The sequence below is a fragment of the Channa argus genome, chromosome 13 (assembly GCF_033026475.1).
Source record: "Channa argus isolate prfri chromosome 13, Channa argus male v1.0, whole genome shotgun sequence".
Classification (NCBI taxonomy): domain Eukaryota; kingdom Metazoa; phylum Chordata; class Actinopteri; order Anabantiformes; family Channidae; genus Channa; species Channa argus.
The window spans coordinates 8,908,709-8,925,833 of NC_090209.1; the positions used below are offsets into that span (position 1 = coordinate 8,908,709).

Sequence of the window (17,125 nt, forward strand, 5' to 3'; positions counted from 1 at the left end):
TTGGTGTATTTATAGGTGCGAGCATGCGTGAATGCACTCATTTGCAGATTTATACGAGCATATCCACGTGTTTCTGGACATTTATTTGCTATGATTGACAATGTTAGACACCATGCTGATGAGGTGGAAGCGGCAGCAGGATTAGAGGTTATATAGGCTACTTCACAAACACATCATTTACTCACAGTTCTGTGCTTTTTTCTTCCCTTGGCTTCTGTTTAGTGCACAGCCTAGACGGGCATGTGACCACTAAGTTTGATTTTAGAATCGAGGTAACGCTCAGCAATGTGAAGCCAGCAGATCAAGTTACACGTGTTTGTGTGTATACATCAGTCTGACTATGTGGGTGTTGCTGGAGTGCCAGTCGTCATCATGAGAGGGCTTATAGTAAGAACTAAGGATTGTAGGACAGACCATTGAGAGCTGGTGAGCATGATGAGAAGTGCACTTGTACTGACACCATTTTTTTATGTCCACTTCGGCACAATCTGACTGCCTCAGACCCTTCTGAAACACAGTTTTCCCTTTCACACACCTATTGTTTATGTATTTGTGTGCTCTTTAAGGATTCAAAGAACATATGGTAGGGTTGCTACAAGTCTTTTTACCATGCCTCACATCTCTGAGCCACCATCAAAAAAGGAGTTAGTACAAATCCTTTTGAGGAATTTACACAAACATAATTATTTATTTAGCTAGTTAAAACCCACATAATTCTCCTATCAGCTGTGGCAAGCTGCTTTCACATGTCCCCCGTACATGGCTGGGATTAACAAACCAGCAGAATGGGAACGCCTCTGTGCATGTTTGCGTGGATTTTGTGTGTGTTTGAACATGTGTGTTGATGAGTGTGTTTGTGGTTCCTTATATAGAAGTGTTAAATTAGTATTTAAGACAGTGTGGAACATTTTTCAAATATTCCTTAAACAGAAATATGCTCCATAACTTATCTTAATTATGTAGAGAGGTGCTTTGAAAACCTCCTGTGACCCAGACTTACAGAGCAGCACTGTCAGCGCTGCAGAGATATTCACTTCTAAAGGTTTTTCAGTGAGGCTCAACCTTCTGACCAATCAGAGAAAAGCAATTTATGGCGGATTTGTAAGTTTTGCAGCTTATTTATTGTAATTTGATCATCTAATGCATTAAGGGCCGTACATAACATGGCAACGTGTTAGAAGGAAAGCAATATAAAAATGTATATAATATAGACAATAATCAGTCCGTCCGGAATATTGTGGTGATTTTAGCCAGCTTGATGCTTGATTTTGCGGGGGAAAAACTGTGATGCATGTTGCAATGTTTTTATGATATTTTAAATTTTATGGTCACTGATTCACAGGGAATCAGTGCAACATCACAATTTCCTGGAGGGATGGTATAATATACTATAACTACGAAATGTTATGAGTTCTGTTCTTGTCAGATGATGTATAATTAATTATTTATTGTGAAAATCTGAAAAATATTTTGAGATATATATACATATACAGGTGCTGGTCAAATAATTAAAATATCTTCACAGAGTTGATGTATTTCACTTATTCCATTCAAGAAGTGTAACTTGTATAATGTACTGTATATGTGTGTATATATACTGTATGTGTGTGAGTGTGCGGCTCCCGCCACCCCACATATACAGTTCTGACACCCTGCTTTATATTTAAATTTGGATTATTTACCTAACTATGAAATGGGGCTTATTATTTACTTTTTTGTGGTTAGTGCAGGTTTTACATTAAAAGATTAGATTAAATAAAAGGGATAAAGAATATCCCTACTCTATGAAACCCCTGACTGGCTCAAACTATAAAGCATTAGTGCCACAGTCATTAGTGATTATTTCTTTATTTAAACCTATAGTATAGACAGAGATCTATGAACAGATTTACTTACAGCCCCTCATCTTTAACTATGTTTCACTCTTCAAATGTCTTGCTCTGTTGCCATGTTTAATTGGCAGATCTGTCAGCTTTGCATAATCTTTCTAAATTACATTGCCCCTATCTCATCCCAGAGATGGGCCTTTGGGTAGCTTGAATCCATCCAATGGCTCAGCCAGTGGGGCATGGCATGGAAATGACTCGTAATTGGAGGCAGCTATGGGTCGTCACCCCCTGACACACACTTAATAAACAGCTGTAAGCTTTGTACTGCTACAGACTCTTTTTTTTTTTCAGATTTCCCTTTTCATACCACACATACACATTCATGGAATCTGTCCCTCCTCTGCTATCTCACACTGATTATTTAAAGGGCTTCAGGATTGTGTCTGCAGGTGAAGTGTGTGTCTAATTGCACCAGTGCACATTCAGCAATAGTGCACCGTCCAAGACTGACAATATTTCTGTCAACCAACACCTTCATTAGACACAGTTTAGCAACATCTACAAATCACGGCCTGCATAATTACTAAATACATATAATCAGCTTGTATAATAAGGGGGTATTAAAGAAAAAGACAATTCAATGCCATAACAGTAGCTGTGTTCAACAGGAAGTCAGTCACAATTGTAGAGTAAAACACAGTGGGTCAACATACCTAGTGGAGCCCAGACAAAAAGTATTAGACTAAATCTGACACATTCCAATCACAGTATAGTGACATCATTTACACTAATTGTGATAAAAGCATTACAGCATGGTGAATTTGACTAATCTGCCGACACACAATCAGTCTGTGTGTTGTGAGATGGTCCTCTCATGACATCATAAGGATATTCTGAATGTTGTCCCATAGTAAAGACCTTGGGCTCTGTTTTCCTGAAAAATGGCGGAGTTCAAACGATCAACGATCTATTTGTAATTTTGGTGACGCACTCTAGGCGCAAAACAGGCGCTATGTGGAAAACAGTATTATTATTGTGAGAAATCCATCATGAACTGGTGAAGCCGATCACGTGGTTTCCTTTGATCCCCTAAGAGCAGCAAGTGAAGAAGAAAGACTTAAAACACAACACCACAATTACTAAATCTGGATATATTGTCCTGTGTACTGTACAACTGGTTAGGTCACAGGAAAAATAATTTACATCTGTATAGAGATCTAAAAGCAGGCATTTGTATCTCTAGATACAGTAAGAAGATAATGGCAAATATCAAACCCTATTTGTGTTACAATGTTCTCATATATATTCAAACAAATGCGTGCACTGTGTCAGCCATGCGTGAAGTCAGCAGGGCATGTTTTATGATTTATTACCTCGTGTTGTTGCCCGTCCTGACAGGCCTATCCTGCGTTCTGAAGTTTATCCTTCACCATACAGCCGCAGCTCCGAGCTTACATTGATTAACAGGTCAGATAACCGGTCAGCTCGGAAGATTGATTTAGACATAATTAAGTAATAGATCGCTTCACGTTGAGTTTTTCTGTGTGCGCCGCTCATGCACAACCCATAAGACTCTGCTCTGGACTTTTTTCTCTAACCACAGCTGCAAGAATTTTAAAGCGAGAAAATAGTTTTTTATGATCCTTTTTTTTTTCAGATGACATGAATTCTTTTTCACTGTGAGATTGGATCTTTTCGTTGCATAAAAATGCCACTAAAGATCTGATGGAGACTCATGTTGAGGACAGCTGCTAAATCTGTGAGTAAAAGCTTTTCCTGTCTCATGTTTAGGGGAAACAAAATTACGCACAGTCTCTTTGTCAAATCAGAGTCGAAACACACAAGCCCTTACTGCTGCTGTGTGATAAATACATGGCTTTATCCCACGACACAGGGAAAATACAACGGAGTACGAGTCGAACAGCAGTATTGGCAGTTCCACTGTACTTAAGGTCTTAATAAATACATGCAAATAAAAATTGAAAAAATTCTCCATAACGATATTGTTGATAATTTTTCTTAGTGTAATTAAGTTATTTGTCATGCATTAATTAGGAGTTTATGAAAAAAGCACAGCAAATGCAAAGAGGCCACACTTGAAATAACTGATTTGTTTGTTTGTTTGTTTTTTAATTGGAGGGGTTTTAACCATGTGACCCCAGGTTCAGTGAAACTGTCAAATCTACTGCTGTGTGTCTCACAACAACTTGTACTAGTTTGGATCGTTTCTGTGTAGTTGATTAAAAACATGTATTTATCACTCAAGCAGCAGAAACTGCGTATGTTTCAGCTGTAGTTTCAGATTGACAGAGAAGCTGTGCATGATTTTTGGCACAGCAGCGTGATTTCATTATTTAAATTTCTGCACACAGTCATGGGACTTTTCTGTTTCGAACTACAGTAACTAGTTGTTATAAAATGTTTGTCACAATGCGACAGGACAGCTTTTACTCACAGATTCTAAGTTTTGGAGCTAAAATCCTTTGGACTAAAGCAGTTCCTCATTATGACTCTTTAGCTCCATCAGAATGCAAAAATCCAAATCTCCAAAAAATAATTCATGTCATGTGAATAAAGATAATAATAGTGAATTTTCTGAAATAAAATACTTGTATCTGTGGCAGAGCAGAATCCGATGGGTCTAGTTTGCAGACGTACCTGTGCAGACCAGTTGCTAAATTATCTCTAAATCATTCTCTGCCCGACCTGACCTGTGATCTGACCTGTTATTAAATATAAGCTCCGATCTGCTGCTGTACAGTGAATAACACACGTCAGTGCACAGGATAATGTCAGGACGCGCAACAACATAACCTAATAAATAATACAAAATAATAATGAAAACATGGTTGTTGTGCATGCAGAGGCAGAAACAAATCCATTATTTCAGTGGATAAAGGTCAGCTGTTTCCCTCCAAATCCCACCCATTTTATGCCCGGTTCAGTTTAAATCTACTGTGCGGTCTATGAATAAGGACTGATATTTCGCAGTTATTGGTTTATTGTGAACTTAAATACAAAAATTGCTGTTTTCACATCTATATGCAGATAAGAAGACTTGTTGGTTAATCTTCCAGACCAGCTGCCTGTTGGTTCTATGTTTGCCAGCATAGTCATCGTGATTTACATTAGTTGTTCATTTTGGAATTTCCCATTATTGATAGAGATAAACATTCTTTCCAGCAGGTCAGTCTCTCGTCATCACTTGCTGCTTGAGTTGTCACGTAACTGGTCACGCTCCGACTCCACCTGCTCACAATCCTTCCACTAATATTGCAATCCACCTGTCTTCAGCATACCGCCTGGTTGAACCTCGCTTCGCCTGGTTTGTGCCCGTTTGTGCTGGTCGAAGAAATTGCAAAAAAATCGTTGCCCATAACTCTTTCGCCCAGGGAGTTAGAGTTTTGTTGCATTGCGCCTTGTTGGAGGCAATAAAGCCCCAAGTAGTTTTAATTCCAAAAGTTATTTGGGACCAAAGTGGGATTCAAAATTGCACTGCATTAATAATCAGCATAAACCACACCTCTTCGCCCACACAGGTGCAATCAGTTAAATTGCAAGAGCAGGCACAGCCTAAAATGCTAAGGAAAATCATGTCCCTGTGTCAGTTTGGACCAGAGCCTTTCTGGCCCTTTGTCATTATCACTGATGCACCACTTCAATGCTTGTGCCTCTGTGGACCACTGCCCTTGTCAAAGTCACTAATTTCTGATGGTGACTGAAAAAGCCATCTGTTGACTGACAATCGAATCTATCTCAGACTTTAAGGTACAGTATGCTGTAGTTACCAGATAGAGAATGGTCCTAATGTTTTGGCTCTTCAGTGTACATCGTCTCTTTTAGAAAATATATCAAACATAAGGAAATAGTCACATTCTATTTTGCTTTACAGCACTTGTTGAGGTAAGAATGGCACAATTAAGCACTTTGGAGATGATCATAAGGGGCACAAGTAAATAATTTTGAATAGTGCTTGATTATCTGTGAGCAGGGTGAAAGTATGTGTATTTATGTGATTGTGTACGTGACAGTGAGAGTACTTTGTGCACCACAATGAAAATGTTTAGCTCTGCTTTAAAAAATAGGTTGTTAATATTGCCGAATCCTAGACAGGATATTGTGCAAATACACACAGACAAGGACTTGTTTAGTTGTGTTACAGTCATCATTATTGTAGCTAAGCCCTCTCTAGGTGATTGGATGTGTTGTGCCTGCTTCTGGATGGATTTCAATGGCTTTGATTTGGCTGTAAGACTTAACTGTCAGAAGTAGACAGTGTCAAGGGCAGAAATTTTCGACTTGCTCTACAGTATTCACCCCCCCCAAACGTCACTTTTCTGAATAAACAGCATTCATTTTACCTCTCCTCTTATCTTTTTAGCTCTTTCTTTTAATTTTCTTTTAATATTTTCCCTCTGGCCTTCAACTCCTGTCATTCTTCCTTCTCATTCGTCCCTTTCACTGCACAAATCTTATCTTGTCATCTTTTCCTCTCATCATGTGACTCTTCTCTCTTCTGTCTCCTGCTCCCAGGCTCTCCTGTAGCCAGCGGCACAGGCACGTTGCAGATCTATCTGATAGATATTAATGACAACCCCCCAGTGCTCATACCGTCTCAGTCTCAGATCTGTGAAAGGGTGAACAAGAACAACAATGGTGTCAACATCACTGCCGCTGATGCAGACACGGACCCCAACGCTGGACCTTTTGTCTTCGAGCTGCCCAACTTCCCCACCAGCATCCGACGGAATTGGACCATTTCTCGGATCAGTGGTGAGGAGGTCTCAGCATAGAAGTACTGTAAGATAAAAGTTTCTGATGTGCACACCTTTCACGCCTATGAGCACTCTTCTGTATATGTTACGAATAAGTTTTCGATTTGGAAGTAGCGGTGGATGATCCATCTATCCATCCATTATCTGTGACCTCTTATCCTATTTGGGTCACGGGGGGCTGAAGCCTATCCCAGCTGTCATCAGGTGAGAGGCGGGGTACACCCTGGACAGGTCGCCGGACAGACAAGACAGACAACCATTCGCACTCACAATGACACCTACGGGAAACTTTAGATTGTAGCAGTGGATGATACAGTGGTTCTTGAAATAGACGTTCAGTGTTAGTTTTATGGTTTCACATGACCTTTTTTGTTATATCTGTTTTACAAACCTTAACTGCAACTTGTAATTTACAACCAGCACATGATTTACACAATATTAGTGGAATAATAAACATTCTAAATTGTCACATATAGTAACTCCTCCTTTTCTCTTTCCTCTTAACTCTACACAGGTGACTACGCCCGTCTTGGTCTGCGGTACCAGATATATTTGGAACCAGGGGTGTATGAGATCCCTATCATCGTTTCCGATTCTGGAAACCCTCCGTTGTCCAACAGGTCGGTCATCAAAGTCAAAGTGTGTCCCTGTGATCATAATGGCGATTGCACCACCCTTGGGGCCGTGGCAGCCGCTGGCCTGGGAACTGGAGCCATTATCTCCATCCTTATCTGCATCATCATACTGCTCAGTGAGTGACAGCTGTTCATATGGCTCCGCGCTCAGACATGTATATATACTGTATATAGACAATGGGAAAAATAAGTCTCCCTGTGATTGACTGTGATTTGCCTTTCCACCGAAGAGTGCAGTTCAAGGTGCAGTCATCAAACATGCACCAGTCTGTAATATAGCACCATGAGCAATAGGTTGTATAATTAATAAATACATAGAATGCTGGAATCCACTCCAGTATTTTTGTCTTCCTTTCCTAGTAGCGTAAATATCTGCTGCTGTCTGTCTTGCCAGTGATTTATTCTGCTGGCTTAATTCGATGCAGTTAGTTGCATTTTTCATACATATAGAGAACTCCTACAGACTGAGTCAGCCCCAGCTGTCCGATATATGTGAATGATCTGTTCATTTTAGTTCTACCACAGTGTGTGCTAATTAGATAAGTCCAAAAAAAGCACTTAAGGCTCGGGGGCAGTTTTCTCTAAAGCCCTGGTCTACAACAGACACTGTTTCTTTCTTGTTTTCCAACTGTCTCTTCCCTACCCACCACTCACTACCTGGATCAGGGGGTGTTCAGTCAGTCAGAAGCTGGAAGATACAAATTCAATTTGTTTTCCCCCACTTAACCCTCATCTAAGGTGGTTCCGATTGACTATACACCTTATGGAGGTAATGCGGACAGGACAGTGGCTCTTGAGGACCAGGGTTGCCCTCCGCCCGCACTAAAGATCTTGGTTTTACTTCTGAGCAGACATAGGTGACAAGGAAATAACAGCTAATAAATTCTTGGTGGGCCAGCTTATTGCTAAGGTATTTTTGTAGATGAAGGCATCAAAGGTTCACAGAGCAATTGACATTTACTGGGATGGTAAACGTGGTAAACGTTACACCAGTTTAACCTGTTATAGATTTGAATAATATTAAAATGAGAATCATGTTGGGCGTTTCTGTGCAGGCATGGTGCTGTTGTTCGTGGTGTGGATCAAGCGTAGAGAGAAGGAAAGACAGACGAAGCAGCTACTGATTGATCCTGAAGATGATGTCAGAGACAATATCCTGAAATATGATGAAGAGGGAGGAGGAGAAGAGGACCAGGTGAGATCTTGAGAGGCACACACACATGCAATGTGCTTTCTTTGTTGCCGTCCCACACCCACTTACTGTACATCTGCATGCCCACGTTGTTGCGTAGGATTATGACCTGAGCCAGCTGCAGCAGCCCGACTCCTTGGAGCACATCATCAGCAAGCCACCTGGTGTCCGCAGGGTAGATGAACGTCCCATCATTCCAGAGTCCCAGTACCCTATCAGACCTGTTGTGCCCCACCCCGGAGACATTGGGGACTTCATCCACGAGGTGAATTTGTAGGACACACACAACATGTTACATCTCATATGTAAATTATTTTAAAGATTGTTTATCCAACAGTGAGCTGGCGACTAAGTCTCACATTCAATCTGACATTTAAGGCAATTACTCAGTTCTTAAACAAAATAGTTTTATTTTTCAGCTGCTCTCGCTGTGCAAGGTGTGTACACAAACACACACACACAACTCAGGCGTTGGCACACTGATGCGAGAAAATGCTGATTGACAGACTCGTGACAACACGTTTACACTCGAGAGGTGTTGGCAGCTGTTCAGCTTTGATCCATCCAGCCTTGACTCTCTCTCTCTTTTACACAGCAGACACACACAAACACACACACGCTCACACACAGGCACATGTACTCACCTGATTTCGCTCCAGCAGTCTGGTAAAACACAAACACATGGTGTTCCTTTCTCGCACTGTACCCCTGGGGGTTCGGGGCTTTTTGAGTTCTCATCCGTAGCATCTTTATGTAGTCCAGTGAAGTGGGTGAAGTCCATTTTATTCACCTACCTAACCTTAAGGTCCTATTTACAAGACAGAAACAAAATACATATAAATAAGGATGTAAGGTATTCAAATTCATTCTGAGCAAAAGGAAAGGACAGATTGAACTGATGTATAGAGTTCAACTGAATTACAGTAGCATTTCAGTCTCACAGTTATAGAACGTAGTTAAACTGATGCAGTTTATAGAATATGTTGCATTGCTTTTCCTACAACTAGTGTGTCAGCTGCAACATTAAAATACTGTTGATAATTTAATGACACAGTTTACAGCCGTTTAACACCAGGAAATGTCGAAGGAGCAAATTTCACATGAAGTTCTGTTTGAACAGTCGAAGGTAAAATGGCTTCTATAATAAAAACATTCCTGATGACACCTGGTAACAGGAGAAAAGCATTTTCTAGCAAAGGTCAATATAAGGAAGAGAGGTCTTGAGTGCATCGTGAAAAAAAATCAAGCATTCAGCACTTTTAAATCTTGATCCATACTGAGATGTGTGTTGGTGTATTTTGGCTTCTGCTGCTTTCGGTTTGACTGCGACTGTGTGAGCTCTGACCTTTGTTCCTCTCCATCCTCTCCTTTAGGGCCTGCGAGCAGCAGACAACGACCCCACTGCTCCTCCTTATGACTCCCTGCTGGTGTTTGACTATGAGGGCAGCGGCTCCACCGCTGGCTCTGTCAGCTCGCTCAACTCCTCCAGCACAGGGGACCAGGACTATGACTATCTCAACGACTGGGGCCCCCGCTTCAAGAAGCTGGCCGACATGTACGGAGGAGGGGATGACGATTAAATATGCACAATCACACATGCGCACACACACCCTTGTCCCGTCAGCTGGCCTGCCATGCTCTGTCCTTCTTAACGCACGGGGCTTCTACACCCTTATTGAACACAAGTTACACAATGACATGTTCACACTGACCAAACTGACTGACCAACCGACCAATCAAATTAACCACCACCGAGGACCAGTGCCGTGAGTCAGTTCTGGGCGCTCTTCTCAACCACCTCCTGCTCTAAGCCTGTCTAAGACTGAAAACAGAAGCGCTGAGTTGCAGGCTTCTCGTACTTTATATTTTCAGACTCTTTTGCTGCTTTTGTTTCTTTTTAGGTTTTTTTGTCTGATTTGGTTGTTTGTTTTGTGTGCTTTTTTTTTTTTTTTTTTTGTCCTTATTCCCCTTCAATTCAAGCCGCTCGCTTTTCCTGAGGGTTTCACGTTTCCCTCGCTGTCAGCCCCCGCCTGCCTCTCTGCAGAAGCTTTATGTTGAGCTGCGTGCTTTGTCTGAGGGGAACAAAAGGGGGAAAAAAGAAGAACAAGAACACAGATTTGAAAGTCCTTCCTGCAACGAAGGGCCCTGTTTTTTTCTTTCTTGAACTTGAATTAGTTAGAACAGAAGCACTGTTGTTTAAAAAGTGCCTTCAGTGGTGCATATTTTAGCAGACTCCCGCTAACTCAGGATTGGTTGCCATTTACTGGGCGTACAGGCCCTCACATGACCCCTGACCCTTTAACTCAGACCTTCCCTTGTCATTTCTGTCGTTCGGCGGGGCTGTGGTAGGACATGTCGGTGCTGGTGTCAGAGGAGCACCGGCTGGCTAACGAGGGCGCTTTGTGTAGACATACTGTACATAGGCCTACAGTGTGTCCGTAAGTTATGGACGAATCCTTACCTGTTCAAGTCGGGCGTATCTGTGCTCCTAGACCACAGCCAACTTGAATGTGATGACTGTAATCACAGTAATATGTTACGTGACTGTCTTAGAGAAGAAATGCATTACGCGTCTGTGTTTGTTGTGGCTTCAGTAGCAGCTGTGTTTGTTTTGAGCTCTCAGTATTTGCACTCAAAACTTGATAAGGCTTGTTAGTACCTTTTGAAGATTGACAAGTCAAGTGTTTTACCTCCGTAATGTTACTGTGTATGAAGTACATATGAGGGTTATTAAAGGAGCTTTTGCCTTCTTGATCATTTAAGGTTTGCATGTTTAGCCCTACGCCCAAAGGTAATCAACATGGCATCAGTTATTATGTGGTAAATGTGGCAAAGAAAACTATACACGCTGTACAAACTTGAGGAAAATATTCTAGATTTCTTCAAATAGCTGTGATAGCATTTCGTAGAGCATCATGAGCTTGTACAAGTCACATTCTGAGTCCCTTTCTCTCTGTCTTTCTTTGTCTCTTGTTGATTCACGGTTGCTTCTCAGCAAACTTTTATTAAACAAACTGTGGTGCCGGTCCCTGTCAGAGAAACTGGGCGAGTTGAGCTTCAGCCAGGGATTTAGCGCCTTCACAATCTGTCTCTCTTCAGGCAGCATTTCATTCATCTGAAATTTTCTCCTGAATTTTTTTTTTGGCTGCAAGTTCAAGAGGTTTTGAAAAGAAGTGAGAAGAAGGGAAAGTCTGTTATGAAGTTCTGCACTTTATCAAAGCAGACTTGCAAAACTAAGGCTTCAGTAATATCGCTTTAAGAGACAGACGTTTTAAAAGACAGTTGTGTTGTGACTTAATGAAAAAGCAGCAGTACCCGTGGGCTTTTATAATCGTATTTCAGGCCTGCAGAAATGCATATACTACAGGACGGGGAGTAGGTGGGGGGGGCTTTAGTCTTTCTATTAAATTATTTAAATATGCAAAACATTTCACAAAGAGACCAGGGAGATGCTGGTGAATGATAGAGGAGTTTAATCATTCCTTATCTTCAGAGTGCCCATTGAAACGCTCTATGGTGGTAGCCTGTTTCAGCTTGATGTCGACTGACCAGATCTTCTATTAATTATGAATATGATGAATGCCTGGAGAAAATTTTCATAACAACTGTGTTCTTCAGATGATGGACTGAGATGGATCTTTCATATTCTTTGTCTCACGCTGCTCTTTAACTGTTCATCACCGGATAACAATCATAGCAATGGAAAAATGTAACAATACTTTCAGAATGGATGGGATGAAAACAGCCTGTGACAAGACAAATGCTACCTGTTGATGCAGATAGTCATCTAAGAGTTTGATTTGACCATAAACATGGGAAGTAGCATCAAAATAATAAGGTTAACAGGGTAGGAATCTCTTAGATTCATAGATAAATGGGTGTAAATTGCACCTTACAGCGTAGAAACTGACAGTGCAGATTTGCGTGACAGCTGTCGGCACAGAGGGAAAAAAAAGCTGTGGTTTCTGCAGCTTGCTGTGGGTCAAGCTCCTGTCCATCCAATTGCTCCTCAGCCATATAGAAGGTCTTCACAAAATAAACACAGCTGTTGCTTTCTGCTATTTGTGATTATTTCTGACTCATGAAGGTCTACAGTGTGTACATTTTTTTATACATTTGTCACATGGATGAACCATTTCTGTGTGGTCTTTGGATTTTCTTTCATTTAGTGTCAAAATTAAAACTTGGCAAAACTTGGGTGTTTCTCACCGCAAAAAGCCATGTGCATTCAAAGTAAGAGAATCTGTATGATTCTATATGAGCTTAGAGCCATACTCGTGTCGCTGTTCCAGCTAAGCTTCAGTATGAGGAAAATGTCCCATTACAAAAAACGTGTACAGTCCATACTAGCGCACACTCGCTCCTCTAGGCCTTACTGTAAATATGTGAGTGTTCTGTACTATATGAGCCCTTTCAGCAATCTTCTAATTCAGCTGAGGAGCTCCCACTACACTGAAGGCCATCTAAGCATTCAAAGAAATCATACAGACACTGAGACTGAAGTCGGGGCCAAGCATAGCAGGAGCCGCCCCCCCCCCACACACACACACACAAACACATTTCACACAAAGTAACTGACCTTTATAACTGTGTCATAGTTTCATACATGACACAGTGCCATTACGATACTGAATGTTATCAGCAAGTCTCAGTGAAATGACAGCAAATCATTGAGTCCATCATACTTTTCCCATTTAAATGCAGTTTCTGAGGGGAAATGAAGGAAGATTGACCATTACTTGTTACATACTTGGTCCACCCTAACGTCGGGGGAGACTTAGCAAATGAGAACGAAGGAACAACCATTGCCCTGCTGTTCTCCCTCTTTATCTCCTGGCTGTCAACTAAGGCTTTTCTGCCTCTCTGACTGGTGTTAGTTAAAGGACACTTGGTCTCACTCTGGACACTGCCAGACCATGGACACAGATGACGGGAGGCTCCAGCAGAAGCCAGAGTTTTGTCCTGCTTTGACCAGACTTACAAAGACAGGCTGCGGGTGTGTCACGCAGTACAAGTTCTCCCAGTACTGCTCAAGTCCAAGTGTACATAATGTAGTATTTGCTTGAAGCTAAACAGACCAAGTTAGGCAAACTGTAACTGTACAGTTGGAGCTTTTTGCATGTGTCTTTTTTATAATGGACAGATGAGTTCTATTACAGTAATCATACAACATTTTAAAATGTGTCGCAGCCCGCATGACAGAGGTTGTAGTCCAGGGGGGATTCTGGTGTACCATACTCACATAGTTTCAAATGGAGGAGAAAAAAGCTGAAAAAAGAATTGCACAGTTATCACGTTAAAAAGACTTTTTTGTAAAATATTAACAGCACAAATATTTTGTATTGTTGTTTGTACCGTTTTGTAAGAAAATTATGGAAAAAAAAAAAAAAAGGAAAGAGTCTGTTGTTTCAAGCGTGTGTTTATAGTGCCACTGCAATCTTGGTTTCCAAATACCGTACAGTACATGCGCAGCCTTGCAGATCAAACTTGTAATATAGACGCAGAGCTGGAGACTCCCTGTCAGCACCATGTGTTATAAATAAAATTTCCCCTACTTATAAGAACACTGACTCCTGTCTCTTCTTTGTCACCTGCTGATATCTGCAGGGATGCATTTCCACACACAAGTGCTTATTTTGACTAGAAGTTGTTAAATGAACTGTGTCTGTCAATCAGGTGACTTTAGTCTGTGTTAAATATTGTAGTTTCAAGTGTTGACATTACTATTTATTTCAAAACAGGTCCAGTATGTTTTCCAACCCCACAGTATAAAGGATACAGCGTATTTGGACAGAATGCAATGGGTCCTACACTATATAGAGGGACACCTGCTTTCATAAAGTAAACACACATTGTGCATGTTAACTGGATTATACTGTAAGAGCACATCAGCTGAAGACCAGAACCTCTTCTCAAGTTAAAAGGATGGAACTAAAAACATACATTTCATGTGATCAAACAAAGTTAGAAATTTCCCAGTAAATAACAGCAAAGAACTACTACTCTTGCACAGAAGCGAACTGTGCAGCTCATTAACACCAACACGTTTATTGACAGACTGTCACAGTGGCAGTTTATCCTAACGAAATAATGCAGAAAATGTACGATAATGCATTCAAGGAACATTTCTGCAATCTTAAGACTTAAAGTCAGTGAGAACTTGAAATTATCATTTGCTTCTGTTTGCATTGGTTTAATATGTGGATGATTGAGTTTCACATTACAAATTAGTTTCAGTGTCAGCCACGAACAAGCATGAGGTAAAATGATCAACAAAATTAAAGCTGTTCTTTTGTCAGCTCTTCTTGACAGGGCTGCCTTCCAGTTTGGGATAATAAGTTTTTTCTGATCTAAGCAGATGAAATGCAGTGACAGAACAACTCTATAAAAAAAACAAACAGGTGCACTTTATTTATTTCTTTTTCCTCTTTTTTTTTACATTGATGCCTGTCTATTTTTAACTTAGGTGGTAAACCATAAAAAGGTAAAACAGCTGTTACACAGCTATAAAGTATGTCTACACAAATCTATAAATAGTGTTCTTTTTCTCCCTAGTCAGTTAACTCCATCTGAACTTTGTTTATTGCTGAATAATTAAAAGAAAAATCTTTGAGCTTGGGTCATTTAAAATAACCAGTTCTGTATCAGGTTTTATAAACCATCCACTGGATTTGTGTTGCTAAGAAACAACAAACACTGCAACACGAAAGACATTATGTTTTAAATAAGTTAAATGTATGAATGTAAAATAGGCCAAAGGATTTATACATTTCTGTGCAGTCAACATAGGGGAGCATAAGCAGTTCGTTGTAGAGATGTTACGTCCCCTAAGAAGTTGGTGGAGACCAAATCAGAGACAGTGGGTGTAGCGGCGTTCTTACTCGTATCCAGTGGTCCAACAATTATCTACTCCAGAGAACATTGTATGACGAACACTAAACATTTATTGAATTCTGAATTTCTCATCTGAGCTGATACCTTAGTAATTCTACAGTATACGTTTATGAATAGTGATTTCACAAACACGTTCACAAATCACTTCCACAGATAAGATAAAGTAAGAAACCTGGTGCCTCCACAGATACACATTGAACCTTTCTGTTCTGCCTCGTTGTGCTCCCCACCTGCTTGTAGTCCGTACTTTCTGTCAGCTCTTACAGCTGAACTTATATCTCTAGTAGCTGTAGCTTGTAGCTCCTATAGATGTGTCTGATCTTTCCAGAGGCTGAGCTGAACTACCTCTCTTGTAACAAAATTTCTAAATACATTGTTTCCTCAGTTATATGATGTAATTAGTGACACCATCAGTATGCTTATACATACGCTTCTTAATCTATTTAAACTTACAATACACAATATAAACAAAAATAGAGGAAACCCTGGTTGGCTCATACAGTGAGTACAGGACAAGAGAATGATAATGTTGCTTCATCACTACTTTAATAAACGTATGTTTGTTGCAATGTCAATTTGCACACTTGTTTTGGTTTTTACATTTTTTCGCTGTTCTCAAGTGGATAATATAAGGTGGAAATTTCCGATAGATTTCAAACATCAAAATATAATTGAGTGTGCAACCATTACAGACAACACACTCTTACATATGACAATAAATGATAAGTGTGCCACTTATCAACAGTAAAAACTCTGGAAAAGCGGGAAACCAGAAGGCAGACCAAAAAAAATAAAAAATCAGTTAGCAATTGGTGCAAGCAGCCAGGGCAGCAGGAGGAACAGGATGAGATGACCCTTAATTGTTCTCTTTTAGCACAGCAGGTCAATGAGCCAACGGCAGACTGCATCTCCTTCCCATTGATTGACCTGTCAGGGCACATCAATGCTCACATACACAGAATAAACCCTGCTGTTCCACACTACTCACACATGAACACACAAATCTCTCCCCTCAAAGTACAGGAAAGATGAGGATAAAGTGAAATCTTTTCCTGGTCCCACCCAACCACCAGCAGCTAGACTGTATGGTTGACAGAATAAGTCAAAATGAATTAAGTCAGGTAACAGTCTGATGATTATCACAATTGAACCACTGCTGAATTTTTACCCGGTGTGGATTCCTACATGTGGGTGGTTTGAAGCTGGTATTGATCTGCACTGCAAGATATTAGCACAGCTTTACTAGCTAAATGTTGCAGGTTGTGGTTTCAGCATACAATTACCACCACCCTCAAAAAGAGGTTAATGTTTAATGATGTCAAACTGAAAAAGAGCTTGACTCTTATTAAAGCAAAAGTTTGACATTTTGTTAAAATGCTCGCTCACGGTCCTGCCAAAATGTAAGTTTAGGTAGGAGACTGTAGATAGGAAGGTAACAAATAAGATGATCGTGCACAGGTTTCCAAAGGTCACTTTGTCTGGATGTGGGTGGGTGTAATCATCATTTTTGTTTTGCTGTTTGGCACTACCCCCAGTGTCAAAGCTAATCATCTCCCTGCTGTAACTTTTAATAAAATGACACATATGAGTCATTCTAAAATGTTAAACTGATAAAAACTACCTGAAGCCTGAAGAGCAGTTTTTCTCCTGTGCACTTGATGTGACACCACATGGAGGCTTAAGTCTTACCCCACAAAAGGTCTCTGTCTGGATTGTTAAACACAGTGAGAGAGAGACACACACAACTTGTACTGTGAATACTGTCGAGAGAGAGAGAGAAAACAATCATAAATTTATATA

The 17,125-nt window shown here is 40.5% G+C and overlaps 1 protein-coding gene across 1 annotated transcript in view; it reads left to right on the forward strand.

The window, feature by feature from the left end:
- Positions 1–14,011, forward strand: part of LOC137140011 (cadherin-4-like) — a 218,931-nt gene extending 204,920 nt beyond the window's left edge. Inside the window, exons 13-17 of the mRNA XM_067528015.1 lie at positions 6,363–6,602; positions 7,119–7,355; positions 8,295–8,434; positions 8,532–8,696; positions 9,805–14,011. Of these exons, the coding sequence (XP_067384116.1) occupies positions 6,363–6,602; positions 7,119–7,355; positions 8,295–8,434; positions 8,532–8,696; positions 9,805–10,011 (989 nt within the window). The 3' untranslated portion in view covers positions 10,012–14,011. The remainder of the gene's footprint in view (positions 1–6,362; positions 6,603–7,118; positions 7,356–8,294; positions 8,435–8,531; positions 8,697–9,804) is intronic.
- Positions 14,012–17,125: the final 3,114 nt, after the last annotated feature.